This window comes from Cucurbita pepo, chromosome LG01, assembly GCF_002806865.2.
Source record: "Cucurbita pepo subsp. pepo cultivar mu-cu-16 chromosome LG01, ASM280686v2, whole genome shotgun sequence".
Lineage (NCBI taxonomy): Eukaryota > Viridiplantae > Streptophyta > Magnoliopsida > Cucurbitales > Cucurbitaceae > Cucurbita > Cucurbita pepo.
Window position 1 is genome coordinate 15,346,716 of NC_036638.1, and position 19,155 is coordinate 15,365,870.

At 35.8% G+C, this 19,155-nt stretch overlaps 1 protein-coding gene across 1 annotated transcript; it reads left to right on the forward strand.

Annotated features, from left to right (window-relative positions):
• The first annotated feature begins 3,237 nt into the window (after window positions 1–3,237).
• LOC111800270 lies at window positions 3,238–4,179 on the forward strand. Its single transcript, XM_023683922.1, has one exon. It carries the CDS (start codon window positions 3,238–3,240, stop codon window positions 4,177–4,179), a length of 942 nt encoding a protein of 313 aa, XP_023539690.1.
• The last annotated feature ends 14,976 nt before the right edge of the window (window positions 4,180–19,155 follow it).

Consider the following 19,155-nt stretch of genomic DNA (forward strand, 5'->3'; position numbering starts at 1 on the left):
CTACTTACTATGTTTTTGTAATAATTCCATGTTTTCCATGTTTTTCAGGTAGGAGTTGGTCGAGGTCAGGAACGGACTCTGGAGCAAGTGTCATAGACAAGCCTCACCCGTCGTCCTCCATACTCTTGTGTTTTAAATATTTTGTGTTTGTTCCTTATTTTTTTTAGAGTTAGAGTCACCCCGTCCTTACATTTCCACTCATGTTTGCCTATTAAAAAATGTCATCTATGGCTTAAAGCAAGCTCCTTGCGCTTGGTTTCAGCGTTTCAACTCATTTCTTCTCACATTTGGTTTTTTCTTGCAGTCATGCTGGCACGTCTTTGTTTGTCTTTCATCAGTAGCTAACTTTATCTATTTGCTTCTTTATGTTGATCATTATTGTTATCGGCAACAACCCATCTCTTATTGATAGCTCTACTCGCAAGTTTCATTCTGAATTTTCTACTCAAAATTTGGGCTCTCTCAGTTACTTTCTTGGTCTTGAAGCTTCACCCACTCTTGATGGTCTCTTTATTAGTCAATTAAAATATGTTCGAGATATCATACTCATACTCAGTTGCTCGATAACAAATCATTCCACACCTCACGGTTGTTTCTCAACATCTGACTGCTGATGATTCTCCTTTAGTTGATCCTACTCTCTATCGATCTCTTGTTGGCACCTTTCAATACTTGACCATTACGCGCCCATATATTGTTCATGTTGTCAATTTTGTTAGTCAATTTTTGCATGCCCCTACTATAGATCACTTTCCTGATGTCAAGCATATTGTTCGCTATGTTAAGGGTCACTCCACTTTGGTCTTACCTTTTGTCCATCCACTGTTCCTAGTGCGGCAGTAGCTTATTCAGATGTTGACTGAGCTGACTGTCTCGATACTCGTCGTTCTACATCCAACTATTCCATTTATCTCGGTAACAATCTTGTTTCTTGGAGTGCCAAGAAACAACCTACTGTCTCACACTCCAGTTGTGAATCTTAATGTCGTGCTCTTGCCATGACTGTTGCTAAACTTCTTTGATTTACGCATCTTTTGCATGATCTCAAGGTCCCCATTATACATCAACCCTTACTCTTTTGTAATGTACTATTTTTTTAAGCTTCAATCGAGTTTCTCATAAGAAAGCGAGTTTCTCACAAGAAAGCCAACACATGTTGAATTAGATTATCGTTTCCTTTGGGAACTTGTTGTTGGCAAACTTCGCACACAGTATGTACCTTCCCATCTTCAGATTTGCTAACATCTTGACCAAAAGTGTTTCTTGACCTCTTTAAATTTTTTCAGATCCAAACTTCAGGTTCGTTCAAATTCGATTGTAGAGGATATCGAGGATATTATGCCTTCTATTACAATTTACCATATGTATCATATTTGACCTTTAATTCTAGGCTAATACCTTGCATTATTGAGGATAATTACCCTTCCATTATGGTCTACCACATGTATCGACCATTAATCATAGGTTAATTTTGTGTATCCATTAAATTTTCACACCTATCTTTAGCAAATATTCTAAAAAATAATTAAAACATTAAAAATAAAATAAAGCAAAGTAAAATTTGAAATGAATCACGCAAGTTTATTCCGTATGATTTAGCGAAAATCAATAAATTAAAACAATTTTCAAACATAATTTTGAAAATACGTTTTTTAAATTACAACTTCAATCAATTCGAATCAATGAAAGAGCATCATGATTCGAAAACACCTGTCCAAATAATCATATATTTTAACAATTATTCAGAAGGACCATTAGAATAATACCATTTTAATAAAGACCCTGGATTAGCATTAATTAACAAACTATTAAAAAATATAATTATTTTAATCATAATCTAAAAACTATACTTTTTGATTGATTTAATTAATGATGGTGATAGACTAAGCTACCTACTCTCCGACCTAATAATTAATTAATTACACAACCATCACCAAACAAAACTCTTTTATTTATTAAATTTGAAGTTCACCTTTAACTTTACGAATGTATTACAGGTCGTTATGATTCTAATACTAACGTCTCATGTCTAAGATTTAAATGAAAATTTAGAATTCGAATTCGATATCAAATGACTCTAACATTCTCCTGCCAACATGGTCATGTTACTTACTTGTCACTTTTTTAAGGTTTCTCTTGTCTTTTAAGCCTTTCTTGACAATTCTATCTTCAAAATCATAATGATATGGTCTCGATTGATTCATGTACTCAAATGTCACACTAACTATATTAAATATTAATCAACTGAGATGAATTAATAATTAAATCATAAACTTATTTTATTTATTAAGTAAATGCACTTGAAGACAAAAAAAAAACACTTATAATATTAACGGTCGTATTTGTCCATAAGTTCAACTATAAAATTCTCTAAATAAATTTATATAAGGGAATATTAATATAAACAAAGTCATGAGTTTTAAAAATGTATTTAAGCTCAGAGTTGTTGAAGTCTTACATCAGGGTCTTGTTTAATAATCGAAGGAGAGTGACTGAGAAGATAGGATGACCAAAAAAGTTTTAAAAAATTAAAAGTTATTACCTATATCAATACGGTTTACTTTATTTTTCGGTGGCTTAATTACAAAAATTCCACAATTAAGCGTATTTTATTTAGAGTAGTTCTAAGTTGAGTGACCTCTAAAATATAATGAACATGACTATAACACACACTTAAATATTGACGCGTTCGGGTATCCTAATGGTGGAACCGTCAGGGACCTAGGCACCACAAAATCTCCCACACAGCTTGGCCATGACCATTAAAAATAAAATATTTTCTTGTCTTTTACTGCTCCAATATTATTTTTTTATTCTTAGGGACATTTTTATTTTTGTATTTTTAAGATTTTAAATTGCTATTTTGATAATATCTCAAAAAAAAAAAAAAAAAGCGACCCATAAATAAAAACAACCCCAAATTATTGATCGAAAATTGGTAATTTTATCTTTAATTAAAATTTCCTACTCTCAGAAACTGACTCAGTTGTCCCAATCCTTATGGAGAGTTCCAATTTTCGAAATTGCCACCTATTTATGACGTGTATAAATATATATATATATATATTCCAGTTCACCAATCACTATCCGCCACGTCTCCGTTCAAATCTTATATTTTCTCTTTGAATTAATTCACTCTCCCATTTCCCCGCATCTTCTCGGTTTCCCCTCTGCAAAATCTGTTTGCAGCCCAGAAAATTTCTCTGTTTTTTTTTTTTTTGCTTAAATTCAAGAACAATGGAAGTTCCTGTGCTGAACATGATTACTGGATTCGGAAGAGAACTGGGTTCGATTCCAGATCCCAATTTTCTCTCTCGAATTTTCACTTCCTTTTCCATATTTCAACAGTTTTGGAAATGGGGTGCTCTGTTTATTGCTCTGTTGGCCACATTTAGCGGCATAATCAATCGACTCAAGACCTCTGTTATCGTCATTCGCCGGAGAACTCGAACCACTCCCATTTCGGAACCTCTCTCCTCATCTCTCCACGGCAGAGAGAACGTTGGTTTAATTTCAGAGAATTTCAGATCTCTGCCTCTTTCAAGCTCGGAATCGGAAGATGAGAACGAGGGGGACCGGGACCGGGAGCCGGATGATAGGTTGGATTTCCTTGTAAAAGGGTCGGTTCGACTTTCCGGTGAATTTGATGACCGCAGTTTTTCTGGTCTCCGGCGGCGACACGGAAGCAGAGGAGGCAATGGAGATTCTTTCTCGTGGCCCTGTTTTGTGTCGGACAAGAGCGTGGTGAAGCAATGGAGCGATGTGAAATTGAAATGCGAGTTTGAGGAGTTGAGTGGGAGTGTAATTTTGGTGTACGATGAGAATGAAGAGGCGGAGATCTGCTCCATTTTCAGAGGGGGAGATCCGCTGAAAGCGGCGGCGGTATCGGCGGCGAAAATGGTTGTGGCTGCCAGAGAGAGTGGTTTGGGGAACATGTCGCTGAAGATTTGGGACACGCGCGACCGGAGTCAGACACCGGTGATTGCGGCGGAGTGGAATTCTCCAATGATCGTCGACGTCTATTCCGAGGAGGTTGAAAAGGTCGATATTGGAGATAAGGGGGCCGCCGGAATGATGGTTGGCGATGTTAGAAAATTTTGGTCGGCGTCGGAGAAGTGGCGGAAGGGCGGCGGTGAGGACTGGTGGGAATCGGCAGCGACGCCATTTATAGTCTTATGATGGAAATTGTGTGTTGGGGCGGTGAGTGAGTGAGAGTGTCTCCATTAGCACCCTTGTAAATATTGCATTTCTCTGTGTTTCACCAATAAAATTTTGATTTTAATTTTTAATTTTGGTTCACAATTGTTGGAAAAGGTTGTTGTCAATATAATATATACATGTATTTTGCATCAAAATTAGTTTGGGTCCTAATATCAAGGGTGGTAACAATTTCCAACCAATTATTATTGCGTATCATATTCAATCAAGCTTATGACACATGTAATGAGGCTAGATCATGCTTGCTAATTTCTTACTTACTTACTTGGGTCGAGGTAAGACGGTTATTGAGTCGAGTTATAGGGAAGTCACTGACTCTACGATATCAATTATAGAGTCAATACATAAGACTATGATAGTCTACAAGACCTAATTAACTTAAGATTATGAGATCAATCCATGAGGACAGGTCAAAATTACATCGTCAAAATATCTTAGAAACATTAACTGTAATCTAATTTTAAAAAAAATTAAAACTACACATGAGCGTTCAAACACCATAATCTTGTCATACACCTCATACGACCATCTACTTATTTAATTTTTTTTAAAGATTTAATATTAAAAATGTTAAGTAAATAACCCTATGTGAGAATTAGATGTTCATTCAAAATTACGCAAACAAGGTCATCAACTGTGACCATACCCGATATCATGTAAAACCCTATTTGAACCATGAAACACTAATCATCTAGCATATGCCTTTAGAATCAAAATACTAACCCTCCCACCTATGCCCAAAAATCAAAATTCTTATCCTACATCTGTGACTAAGAATTAAGACATCATAAACCAATGAAACATTTAATGTGCAAAAGTTAATTACCCAAATATTTTTATGGTATATGTAATAAAATAAGTAGTAATAATGATCTTTAAATGTCATCACATGCCTTCTAGTTTATAATTAACAACTATCACATCAACTTTTCATCCTTGATTTAGAGTTTAATAAGACTCTTTTCAACGAATTTTAAACATTATAGTAAAAATAAATTTTTTTCTAGTAATTTAGAGATATTTTGTTCTAATAATTTAGAGATATTTGGTATATGTGTTTGCATTTGTTTATAACTAATTATGCTTTTAATCTATTTGGCAGTGTTTGAGAAGTTTGGATTATGAACGATGAATAGGTGTAACTATGTATTTTTGATAAATATATATATATATACAAGTCAACATCATTATAAGAACATCTACCTTATTCGAAGATGGAACCATTGATTTTAATTGCGAACCCAAAATATTTGAATTGGATGCATGTCTTTGGCTGTGGGCCTTGTTTGACATGAATTTTTTTGTTTGTGTTTGTAAGTTGAGTGGTGACTATTGGGGGAAGAATATATATTTTTATTTTTAAATGATGTTTATGAAGGTTGAGTGTTTTGGTGGGGTTGGGAAGGTGATTGAAGGAGAAATTGATAGTGAAGGAGAGCGAAGAGAGGGATTTTGTTGTTATGTGCTGCGGGAAAGTGAAATTAGAAGTGAAGACAATTGGAAGAAAAATGGGAATTTAAAATATCATCAACAACTTGTATATTCCAATTTTAAAGGTATTCATGGACCTAGAACATTCAAGTCTAAACTGTGGCGACCTTAAAATTCTTAAGACGATTCGTATATAGTTCATAAACTCAATTGAGGCTTGAAAATTGTTTACCTACTCTGGCGTCGTAGGATCTTTTAAACGGCTAAATTGAGTTATGGGTTGATTCAACTTTTCTGTTATTATTACTTAACTAGTTTAGGTTACCTTAGAATAAATTATTGGTATCTTGAATTTAGGAGGCGTACTCTCGTCATAAATCATCTCATGTAGGACAATATGGCATCATAAATCCTAAACATCATATGACATCATAAATTCTTAACATCTTCTATGCTCTCGTTAGCTAATCATCACTTTTGTTCAACTTAATGAAGTCCAATTTGACCTATCACCTTAAAGTATATAGGAATTAAACACCAAATTAAATCTATAATCAATTCTAAACAATATGAAAAGCTTTTAAGCTGACTAAAATAGAAGGTATACTATCTTGAAAATTTCTGGACCAGACTCGATTAAAATTAGAATAGCCTAAATAAATTGGTTTTCCCACCGACCTTAAACATGTTTTAACCCAAGCTAAGTGAGCCAAACTACAGTTGCACATGCCAAACTAGAGTTGGATGTGTGAGGACTAGAGTTAGTGAGTCGAATCGGAACTATTTTGACGTGTTAAAGCAGTTTTTCTCAAGGCTCTAGGAAGTTGAGTCTTCTTCTACAACTATCTATTCTTCTACAACTATCTAAGCTTTTAGAAAGACCTCAAAATTTAAAGGGGTTCTTTTACATGGCACAGACCATATTGGAGTTTGGAAGCCATTTGTCGGGTTCTAGTGCCACGAATCTTCCAAATGGCGGATCTCATCTCGGGGTGAACAAACTTTTCTATTCTCATACTTAGAAAGCTTCATCATGAGTCAACTACCCGTGTAGTCCCAAGTCTTTTCTCAGGACTGATTAACAGAATCGCGGCCTTAGCCTTTGACTTGTTCCTACATTCAATAAGAGCACTCACCTATGAGACAATTACCTGAGGTATAAGTATCTTTTCGATACTAGTTTACAGAATTGTGGCCTCAACCTTCAGACATTTCTACACGAGAAATACTTGTCTTGAGCTAATTATCTGTGTAGTCCCAAGTCCCTTTTCAAAACTTGTTTACAAAATCGCGACCTTAACCTTGATTGATCTGTACACTCAATAGTAACTCAAGTGGCTTTAGAAGTTCTGGTAATACCATTCACACTACTATTAAGCCTATTCATCTTACTTAGACGTTCTTGTTGTGAGGTTTACTAGGTTTTTAGGGTGTCTAGACAATTTTAAACCTCATTCTCTAGTTTCCAAGACAATCGAGACTTTTTCATCAAGGTTGATCTACTTTTTTGGCACACTATGGTATTGACCATTGATCAGCACTTGTGATCTTAAGATGCTCGGTGTCACAATCCCACCTTTTTTTGGTGTGGAGTTTGCGATTGTGTGGCACTCATTCCCAACATCAAGCGAGTCAAGCTAATTCAGATTCATGTCACCTACGATCGAGCAACATATGTTCAAGACTCTAGCCCTGTTTTAAGAAGAAGATTTTAGAAAACGGGGATAGAGAGATTTTCGAAAGAGAGTTTGAAAGCAAGATTGAAAAAATGTCTCGAAAGCAATGTCATGGGCTATAAGCGAGAAAGACAACCTAACGGCTTAGATATCATATAACTCATGGCTAGGCAAAATTGATTTGATGATTAGTCGCATCGTCCTATGCATTTTGAGGTGATTCAAGTCTAACAGGCTTAGACATGATTTTGCCGAACAATCATATAAAATATGGGTGGGAGGAGTTGACGACTAGTCGCATCCTCCTATAGTATATTCTGAGACGATTCAGGTGTAGCAGGCCTAGACATGAATTCACCGGACAGTCATACAACAGAAAATACAATAAGACAATACAGCATGAAGTCAAATAAAGAGTTTGTGTGGCATGAACATGTGGTCATAGGCAACATGTCTTGGACGAGCATAACTGTGACACTCGATCTATTAGAAACTATTGACCAAGGTCACCGTAAAACCGTTCTAGCTCAAGTGTCCTAATCTTAACTTGTTTTACTCACGTAAGCTTGTCATGGAGATAATTCTATCGAGCACCTATAGTATAGAATTCATTTTCTAAATACTAATTCAAGCTGAATGGAGTGATAACATCCATCCATCATTGAAAGCACAAATCATAATATCTCATTCATCTTTTGTGCACAAGTCAAAATGTAACAACAATAAAATAAAAAAAAAAAAAAAATGGTAACCGACCCATCTCACTACCCATCTCTAGAAACTCCTGTTATTTAGCTTCAAATTAGAAATTAAATGACAAATTTTTTTTATGAGATATTTAATAAAAATAATATATATAAATAAATAAATGTACGTATAAACATATATAAATATTCCAAGATTCTAATTATGCCAAATGTCTAATATTTGCCTGAAGTCTAACACATGAACTATCGTAAAATTTAGCTAAATAGTTTTTACATAATTTTGAATTTGAAATTGATGTCATGAACTCACATAGCTTGATTTGGATTTCAAAGGACAAAAGCTTGAGCTAATCAGGTAAGTAGCCTTACTATCGATATAGTTAGAAGTTTGTGTCCTATATGATGACATGTATCTCGTAGTTATGCACGTGTCATATGTTTGATATGTGTGAATGATATGACATGATATGTTTGCGATATGATAAGACTACGATATGATATGTTAATGATATGATACATGCTATGATATGATATGATATGTTTGACGATATGATGTATTTGTAATATGGTTTATGATATGATATAATATGTTGGAGGACATGTTATGTGCATGATATGACATGATATGATGTGTGAAATGCACGACGCATAGTAAATATGTTTCGATACGGTATACAACCTTAATATATGTTTTAAAGGCTATGCTATAAAGATGATATGATATGAAGGAAAATGTGAAAGGTTATTTTTACATGGTTTGATATATGAAAAAGGTTGGGACCTCATGCATCGGAAAATTTTCCCATTTACGATGGGTACAGACGCTTACATTACGAAAAAGAAAATGATTATTTTGTTTATCGACGGTCACTATCCCTACCGGGTGTTCTGCAAGAGCACCAGAAAATGCTAGCCCGACCAGAAAAGGGGCCCAAGAGGTGTGTGAACCAATGGGTGGGTCCATATTCAGACGTATGGACTGTTTAGAATAGTAACTACACATCCAATGACCCACTTAGGATAATCATCTAAGAGAATATAGATTTAAATGATAGGTCACATTCACGATTGTATGTGCTTGCATCTAACCTACATAGGGGAGTCACTTACTAAGTATTTTTTAAAATACTCAAATCACGTACTACTTTTATTTTCCAGGTAGAGGCAAGATTCTCCTTGACGGTGGCATTGTAACTTTAAAGACCATACCGCATGCATAGGATAGTTGTATTTAATTTCATAGACTATAGGTTAGTATAGGGTATTTATTTTTTATTTATTTTTTTATTTTTTTTTACTTATGTCTATTTTCAATTTTTCCATTGGTTTGTTTTAAGACCTTTCATTAAAGATGTAAGTTCATATCAATGTTTTGTGATTATGTTTCAAATGATTATTTATGCATAAAATGGTTACGTTGTGTATACGGTAGCAACTTTATGTTAGTAAAATCTAGGGTCGTTACAATTGGTATTTGAGCTATTATAGATTTTGTACACTAGCTTACGAGGTCATATTCATGATTGTATGCTTGCATCTAACCCAAATATTGGGGTCACTTACTAAGTATTTCTTAAAATACTCAAATCACGTGCTACTTATTTTCCCGGTAAAGGCAAGACTCCCCTACACAGTTGACGGTAGCATCGCAACTTTAAAGACCATAACATATGCATATGGTAGTTGTATTCAATTTCCTAGACTATAGGTTAGTATTTTTTTTTTTTTTTTTTTTTTTTTTTTTTTAAATTTTTTTAAATTTTTTAATTTTTTTAATTTTTACTTATGTCTATTTTTAATTTTAGCATTGGTTTTGTTTTAAAGACCTTTCATTAAACATGTAAGTGATGTTAGTCATGTCAATGTTTTATGATTATTTCTGCGTAAAATGGTTACGTTATACGGTAGCGACTTTAGGTTAGTAAGATCTAGGGTCATTAAAATTGGTATAAGAGCTCTAGATTATAGATTTTGTAGACTCGTTTACGAGGTAGGTTTGACATGTTCCATGGTTTCACCACTGATGTTCCGTCACCGTCAGGTATGTCATGCATAAGATGAGAAAATGAAATGTCGTTAATTGCATATGTTGTTATTGTTTGATCATTATCAAATATAAATCATAATTGAATTTTGACATAATTGACTATATTATAGTTGACTGCATTATTGTTAACTTAGTTTTACGTTTATTATATATAGAATATATTATGAATTTACCTCGTTTAGAATGTGAATGTTAATTGATGTATTGATCATGATTAGATTTAGCAAGTTTTGTACGGGAAATGAGAAACTATAATTTTAGTAAGCTACTAAATGTTAGTGTATGCATGAGAATATTTCAATTAGACACCTCGAACATATTTAAAATATGCAGTGTTATGACTATATAGATGGAAAGTAATGTACCAACGTGTATATGGGTGAGTGAGTAGTGATTAAGGAAGCTTGATAGACAACAATATAGTCTGCTATAGATATTAAATATAGTCTGCTATAGATATTAAAAGTGGTAGTGTGTAAAGAAATTTTGTTTAGACCCGCCTCAAGGGGAGCAGTTGCAGTCTCGGTGTGAGACTTGGAACTCGACGACTAGCGCTTCCAAGTCTGGTTAGAGCTGAGGGGGACTGTCTGAGTTGAAGGCGGTCGGTTCGGGTCGGGTCGATTAGTTTGAGTCTCCCCCTATTGACGCGATGCATGCCTTCCTCTATGGCCGTTAACCTAATTTCCCCTCTGTGGTCACTAATGGGCTGGGCTGTTAATTAACTTGGGCCGGGCTTGGCTTGGTTTCCTGTTGTGAATAACATTGTTGGACGTGATAGGTGCTCAAATCTAGTGAGATTTTATTTATTTTTATTTTACTCTCTTTCAGAGTTCTACAAATTAAGGTTTTGTTCATTATTTTAACCTACCATCCACCAACATCTTCACTGGTCTAAGTTGGCTTTTCCCTTCCCAGCTTTTGGTAAAATGGGTCACCTAGGGCGGGAAGGGAAGGATGTTTCATTTTCTTTCTCAGTAACAAATTTAAAGTTTGCGAGAGCGAATCGCTCCAGACATTTTTATAGTAAAAGCTCAAATAATATTAAACTATAAACTTAATTTTAAAAATTTATAAAGTTGAGTGGATTTAGTAACCTACGTAGTTAGTTAAATGTACGATAAAAAAATGTAAAGAAAACCCATGACGGGTCATGAGTTGTAATTGATTAGAGGAGAAGCTGTCTAAGGTCATTGAGCAACAAGTGGTATGAAATGTCCAAGTATTTGGAAATTAAGCTATTACCAAAGGAATGGAGCCCAATGAAAAACCAAAAAGTCAAGATAGGTGAATTATTTGCTCAACTAGGTTAGATCACACGTAACCAAAGTGGGTTGTAACCCAACTAAGTCTGTAGCCCCCGTGAGATGAGACTAGGTTGGTTGGTGGAGCTAGCCTAACCAAGTGAGACCAAAACCGACTCGATGAATCCAAGTAACCAAGTGGGTCATAGGACAACTAAATCAAAGTTTCAAATCCATCTGCTAAACCTATAACACATTTAAACTGAGTGGTACGTGGCCTAAACACTTGAAAGTAGGCACAACGTTCAATAATAATGTGTTTGTCGGATTAGCACATATTGGAATGATTGCATATCATTATTCGGTTAAGTTGGATTAGGTTATTTAGACCCAACTTAATTGTTCCGGTTGTAATTTTTTTCAACTCAATCAACTCTTGTGNTCCATGTTTATCATTTTTTTTCAAGTAACTAAGAGTTGGTCGTGCCATTTATTTAAATATTTATTTTTAATAAAACTAAAATATTAATCGTAGTGTCTCACTCTTAAACATATATATAAAAGGTAGAAAACATAAGAATATAATTTCTACTCTAGAAAGCTCTATCAAACTCAGAGCCCCAAACTAACTCGAGCATTTCATCATCTTAACTCCGTTTTGTAGATAACAATGATGCTCTTCAAGTTACATCTAAAGTTGGTATGTCACCTCCAACGACCATACTGACATGCATTCAATTAACCCAACTATGAAGGATCTAAAGTAATTTAGAGATGGATAAAAATAGAAAGGCCAAAGGGAAGAGAGGACAAGGTAAAAAAGTGTGGTAAAAATCAAAATTTTCATTCGCAAGAGAGAGACAGCTAGAAGCATTAATAATGTGGTCAAAATGGAGTGATAAATAAGGACAGGGGCAGCAGCTAGAGAGACACTGAGAGGGGACACGTTAAAGTGGAACAAGGAGTAAAATGAAATACATACATAATACACTCATTTATATCAATGGGTTCTTACCTTCAGTTACGTTCTATCACCTCCTCTAAACTCATTATAAGGGTATAGGTTTCATTTTAGATTTGGTTTATTTGGTTCAGGTAATCTACCTCATCTAAGTTTATTTCAAACGTTTGGTTCAAGTAATTTAACTCATCTAAGCTAACTCATCTAAGCTGATCCTATCATTGAGTTTACCTGGGGCCGAGGTTGTTTAATATAGCTACCCTCTTTACTACTTCCTACATTCATTTCTCTAACTTATATTACATATGCAAATTCCGTCTATTTTGATAGATCACTTTTAGAGATTAGTTGATGAGTCTCTAATAAACTCTACATAATATACATCATAATCGTGAGGAGGCGACCTTTGTGCCTGCCAACTACTATGATATTATGCAGATGTGACACCAAAGTAAAGGAAATGTACATGAATGTTTCAAAAATACATCCAAATGAGAGCAATCTTGAGAATAGGATTCTTGAGAAATGTTTAAAAGAATTGAAGTTACAACCATACCAACAAGGTGTATCTTTCTTTTTGGTGAAGTTAAGTGTGCTTAGATTGGAACAATTCTATATTAGGTGACCTCTTAAGAAAAATATAGGGCAATATTAGATCATAATTTAGGATTCCTAATTTGAACATGGATATGAGGGGTTATAAATAGTATGAGTGGTACCTCTTCTATTTAGATGTTGTTTAGTGACAAACTAAGGTGGAAGTTGTAGGGCACATGATGCTGGAGTTGTTCACCATATTCATCCTAATTTGAATCATGGATATGAGGGGTTATAAATAGTATGGTGGTACCTCTTCTAGTAAGATGTTTAGGGACAAACTAAGGTGGAAGTTGTAGGGCACATGATGTTGGAGTCGTTCACCACATTCATGGACCCTATTAAGAAAGATTTACAGTGACGCAATCCCCGACCCAATTGTTTAGGCTTTGAAATTTGAACTGCGACGAAAAAGATTGGAAGAAGGCAAATAAAATACAAAATACCAAAAATTTATAGATGGATTGACACTGTAGAATGACCCCTTTTGTGAACGCGCAACTTTTAAATGCTCCTCCACCTGAACCGACAATCCAACACCTGAAAAAAGAAGTGGGTATAAAAATACTTAGTAAGCAACTTATTTGTAGGCTCTCACAACTACATTTTTTATTTTGTCCGAAGCATAAATTGCGACTACGGTTGACTCGATGGTGTAAAAACTAAGGTTAATTTTTCGCATATCCATTTGAAAGCATAATATATAATATATTTACATTATATCAAAATAGAGTTTATACATAATTAGTTTTAAATATAAAATAATGAACGAATACAAGACATTAAAACAAAATAGTGTTGGAGACGATGGATGAGGCTTGTATGTGGCATCTGCTCTAGAGTCCACTTTCGACCTTGATTGGCTCCTTAGTTAACTGCAGAATATGGAAAACATGGAGTGAGTACAAGGACTCAGTGAGTAGTCTACTTGTATGCACTTAATCGTGTCCTTGAGGTATGTTAGGGTACCACACTTATTCTTTGTCTTGTTCTTGTCCTTAGTTTTTGTTCTTGAACCTTATCCTTGCTTCCTGTTTCTTGAGTGGTACCTCGCTACCTTAATGTCTTAACATACTTGGGGCTGAGGTAGTACTACTTTAGGGCGTGAGTGTGTGATAAGCTTATGTAATACATGTTCTCGCTACCTTAATGTCTTAACATACTTGGGGCTGAGGTAGTACTACTTTAGGGCGTGAGTGTGTGATAAGCTTATGTAATACATGTTCTTGAGGCTGTTGAACACAACTCTCTGTGGGAAACACTCGCACACTTTATTAAAACCAATCGAGAAGAGATTTACAAAACACTATGTAGAAACTACTCGTTTGCATTGCTTGGAATTTCTTGAGATGATGAACTAAGTAGGGTGGAGGGGTATTTATATACTATTCCTAAAATTTCTCGACCTTTTTCCTAAAATACCTAAATCATTTTCCTAAATTTATTCCTAAAATCCCTAAATCATTTTCCTAAATTTATTTATAAAATCCTAAATCATAAATATAATTACTCGTTGGGAACCCTATTGGGCTAGTGATGACATTTTAACACTCCTCCTCACTACTATCCTCATTCGTTGCACCATGTTGAGCTGACAGCGAAAACTCTCATGTTTTCCAGTATTCAGCCCTTTTGTAAACAAGTCTGCCTCTTGATCTGCTGCATCTCGATTTCTTCGTTCAAGACTTTCTCTCTAATGAAATGGTAGTGTACCTCCACATGCTTTGTTCTAGCATGAAACACTGAATTTTCTGCTACGCGAATCACAGATTGATTGTTACAATGAAGTGGTATTGGATACTCAATTTTCTGGTGCCAATCTTCCATCAAAAGTTTTAACCATGTATTTTCCTGAGCTGCTCCAGCTGCTGCTCTGTACTCTGCTTCCCTAGTTGACAATGATGTTGTTGGTTGTCTTTTGTTACACCAAAAAATTGTTCTCGAACCGAGCTTGAACACATACCCAGTGATTGATCTTCGGGTGTCGTGGTCTCCTGCATAGTCGACATCACTATATCCAACTAGCTTCCAGTCTTCGCTTCTTTTGTATAAACGATCGTAATTGATTGTACCTTTGACATATCTCAAGGTCCGTCGAGCCGCATCCAAATAAGGCTTCTTCAGATTTTGCATATATTGATCAATGAATCCAACTTCATTTTCGAATTTCTTCGGTTTGTCCATGTAGAACTCTCTGTTTAACTCTCCATGCAAGAAAGCATTATTCATATCCATCTGCCATAATTTCCAATCTTTATTTACCGTAAGTACTGAAGGAACTTGACGATAATGATCTTTGCCACTGGACTAAACGTTTCATCATAGTCTAGTCCATATTGTTGAGAGAACCCTGGATCTACAGTCTGAGTTTTGTATCTCACGATTGATCCACTTGCAAAAGATAGATTTAACATCTCTTGATCTTGGCACTAGTTCCCAAGTTTGATTTTGCTCCACGGCTATAATTTCTTCCTCAATCGCTTTCTGCCAAATCGAGCTTTGTGATACATCCTTATATATCTCTGGCTTATTAACTCCGTCCTCTACAATAATTGCGTTGACATACTCTAGACTTGGTTTTTGGATTATTTCTAACTGTCTTAGTTGTTGAGGTGACCTTTGTTTATCACTAGGTTCACTTGGTTGAGTCACTTCTTTCTCACCAACACTAGTGTCACTTGAATCTTCAGGCACATCAGCACTGAAGCAAATGTGTACAGTTTGCTCCCCTCTCTTCTGTGGAAGAATCTCTTCAGTTTGCTCCCTTTGCTCCCCTGTGTTCTGTAGAAGAATTTCTTCAGTTTGCTCCCCCATGTTCTGTAGAAGAATTTCTTCAATTTGCTCAAGGCATGGTAATACTTCCTCTTCTGAGGGCCACTCCTCTTCCATTGCACCACTTTGATCATCAATCATGTGGTTTGAGCATCCTTAATCAATGATCCAATCATTCTCATAATCGATATGGTCTCCCATTATCGCCATGAGTGCTAGTACCTTTGCATGCCATTCCTCCTCCATCTCCATGTTGGAGGATGTCACATTGCTTTCGACAGATTTTTTCTAAGACCAACAATCTTTGGACATGTGACCCTTCTTCCTGCAATTGTAGCAGATGCCCTTCAAATCTCTTCCCTTGAGAGTTATTGTAATCGTTCTTCTGAGCTCTTCCTAGTTGTGCAGTTCCTTGGTGAGTTCTTCTTTTGTCACCATTGTATCCACGTTTGGTAGACGACCTATTATTGCTCCAGCTTTTACTTGTGTAGAGTGCTTCTTTTTCACCCTTTAATGTGATGCCTCCTATTTGTTTAGTCATGGTTCTCGGCTGGCTAACAAATTTTCGAACTCTACAAGTGATGGTTGAGTGGGCCATCCTTGTACAGCAATAAAAAGTTTCTATATCCTGGTCGCAATCCGTGGATTATGATCCTTTTCATTCGAGAATCTACAATGGCGGACTTCGGGTCTAGTTCTGTAATCTCCCGACAGATCGACTTGACCTTGTGGAAATACTGAGCAATTGTCATGTCACGTTGTGAAATTAACAACAACTCCTTCTCCAGAAGTTGTAGTCTCGCATCGTTTTTCTTTGAGAACAACATCACGAACGTGTTCCATGCTTCTTTTGGTGTCTTGTCATCCCAAATATGCTCTAACATCCCTTCTTCGATTGTGGTCTTCAGGGCAAACATTGCTTTGCCTGCTATGATTCTCCATTTGCGTAAGGCGCCGTTAGAATCATCCTCTAGTGGAGTAGTTTTGCACCCACCAACAATCTCCCAAAGATCGTGTCCTTGTAAATAGGACATCATGCATGTTGCCCACGTGTTGTAGTTGTTGTTGTTGAGTTTCTTGATTCATCCAACGATTTGGAAATCACCCATCGTGTTGGCTATACCTCAGTAATACCAAACAAGCTTTTTCGACACAATACTTGTAGAGTCACAGACTACTCACGACACAAAAGAAACTCACTCACTACTAATCTCAAGAAATCGTTTCTGATGTGGAAGATCAGATAGAGCTGCAACCACAAAGCATACTAAGAATTCTAAGAGATTAGGTAACCTACACTAACCTCGCTCTGATACCAGATTGTTGAACACAACTCTCTGTGGGAAATACTTGCACACTTTATTAAGACCAATCGAGAAGAGATTTACAAAATACTATGTAGAAACTAGTGCTTTGTATTGCTTGGGATTTCTTGGGAACTAAGTAGGGTGGAGGGGTATATTTATACCAGAGGTAGTCAATCTATTCCTCAAATTTCTCAACCTTTTTCCTAAAATACCTAAATCATTTTCCTAAATTTATTTCTAAAATCCTAAATCCTAAATATAATTACTAAATTAACATCTGATTTTCCTCTCTCCGTTACATTTTCCAATAATCTTCTTACTATCCAGAATTGTCAAACAGTAAGGATGGTGGCAATTGGTAAAAGGGATGGAGGGCTATATGTGCTGGAGCGCGACAAATCTGCCTTTATTTCTGTGTTTAGAAACAAATCTTTACGTGCTTCATATGATTTATGACATGCTCGCTTGAGTCATGTGAATTGTTCTGTTATTTCTTTTTTAAATAAAAAAAGGTAATATTTCTCTTACGTCTTTGTTGTCTTCTCCATTACTATTTAGTACGTGTCAGCTTGCATAAAGTCATCGATTGCCTTACTCTCGCAATGAACGTAGGCTGTGTCATGTGTTAGATCTTATTAATTGTAGGCCATGTCATGTGTTAGATCTTATTCCCTCCCCCGTCAAATCCAATTCGGGTTTTCTTTATTATGTTATTTTTATTTACGATTATTCTCGATTCACTTGACTTTACTCTTTAAAATTTAAATATGATTTCTTTGATATTTTTTTTCAATTTCAAAATTTTATGGAAAATCAATATTTTGCTAGTATCAAGATTTTTTAAAGTGATGGTGGTGCAAAATTTACTAGTACTTGTTTCAAAACTCACTTACATACTTCTGGCATCCATCATCAACACTCTTTGTTCATATACACATGCTTAAAATAGTTGTGCTGAGAGAAAACATCGTTATGTGATTGAGACTGGCTTGACCCTTCTCTTACACTCTCATCTTTCTCCTCATTTCTGGGTTGATGCCTTTAGGACTGCAGCTTATATTATCAACCAGTTGCCTACTCCACCTCTTAGAGGTAAGTCATCCTTTGAGCTCTTCTACACTACTCTCCACATTATGACAATTTTCATCTATTGGATGTCGTGTTTATCCTTACTTGCGTGATTATATGCCTAACAAGATTTCTCCCCACAACATTCCTTGCATTTTCTTGAGTTATAGTCCCTCTCACAAAGGGTTTTGTTGTCTTGATCCCATCACCACTAAGCTATACATCACCCGTTAAGCTCAATTTGATGAAACTCACTTTCCTACTGTCTCTAGCTCCCAAGCTCAACCTCTTTCCTCTCTCCACATTTCAAATTTATTGGAACTGCATCTTTACCATATTGATTCGTCCCCTCCTACCACTTCTTCACTGCGCATTCCTTGATCAAGCTCATCTCTGTGTGATATTTTTTCTGACCTTGTGGACAAGTCTGTGAAAGTTGATACTTCTCTTGCATATCCCTCTTTTAGCCTTGAGCCTATCTCAATTGATTTCTACACACTTAAGGATCATATTTGAAGAAGGTCATGAAGAGAGACGACCTCAAGAACTTATGTAATCGAAGAAGTTCAACACCAGGTAAGATTTGGGGGGTAAAACTCCAGCGACAAAACAAGTTTCCCTCGACTTTGGACGGCTATAACTTACGTTGTAGTTCACAAGTAGTTAAGATACAAATTCCAAACTCTTCCTTGATACTCCATCTTTAAGTTTCATAAAGAAATTGAGGGGAGATATGCCCCAAAATGGACTGACAAACCTTATTTTTAGAGGGAGGAGCAAATTCGCGCAACGTCTTCTTCCCTGCGGGAGGAAGAGAAGACAATGTCGTGGTTGGTTCAATTGAACCGGCCATGTCAGCCCAAAAAAGACCCTACTTAGTTTTATTTATTTATTTATTAAATTGAACCTCCTTACGGCCCATTCTCACAAAATTTTCAATGGTTCCAGAAACTAGGCTCACTATGGAAACTATCAAAGAAAAATCGAAGGAAATGGAGTACTGAAAGCTCAAGAAACAAGGTCCCGAACACCAAACAAGAGGTAAGTAGCCATCTTAAATTTTTCTTAAGAAATACTTGTAGGAATCGCTTGAATTTCAGTGTGAACCTTAAACTAAGTATGAATTTAGC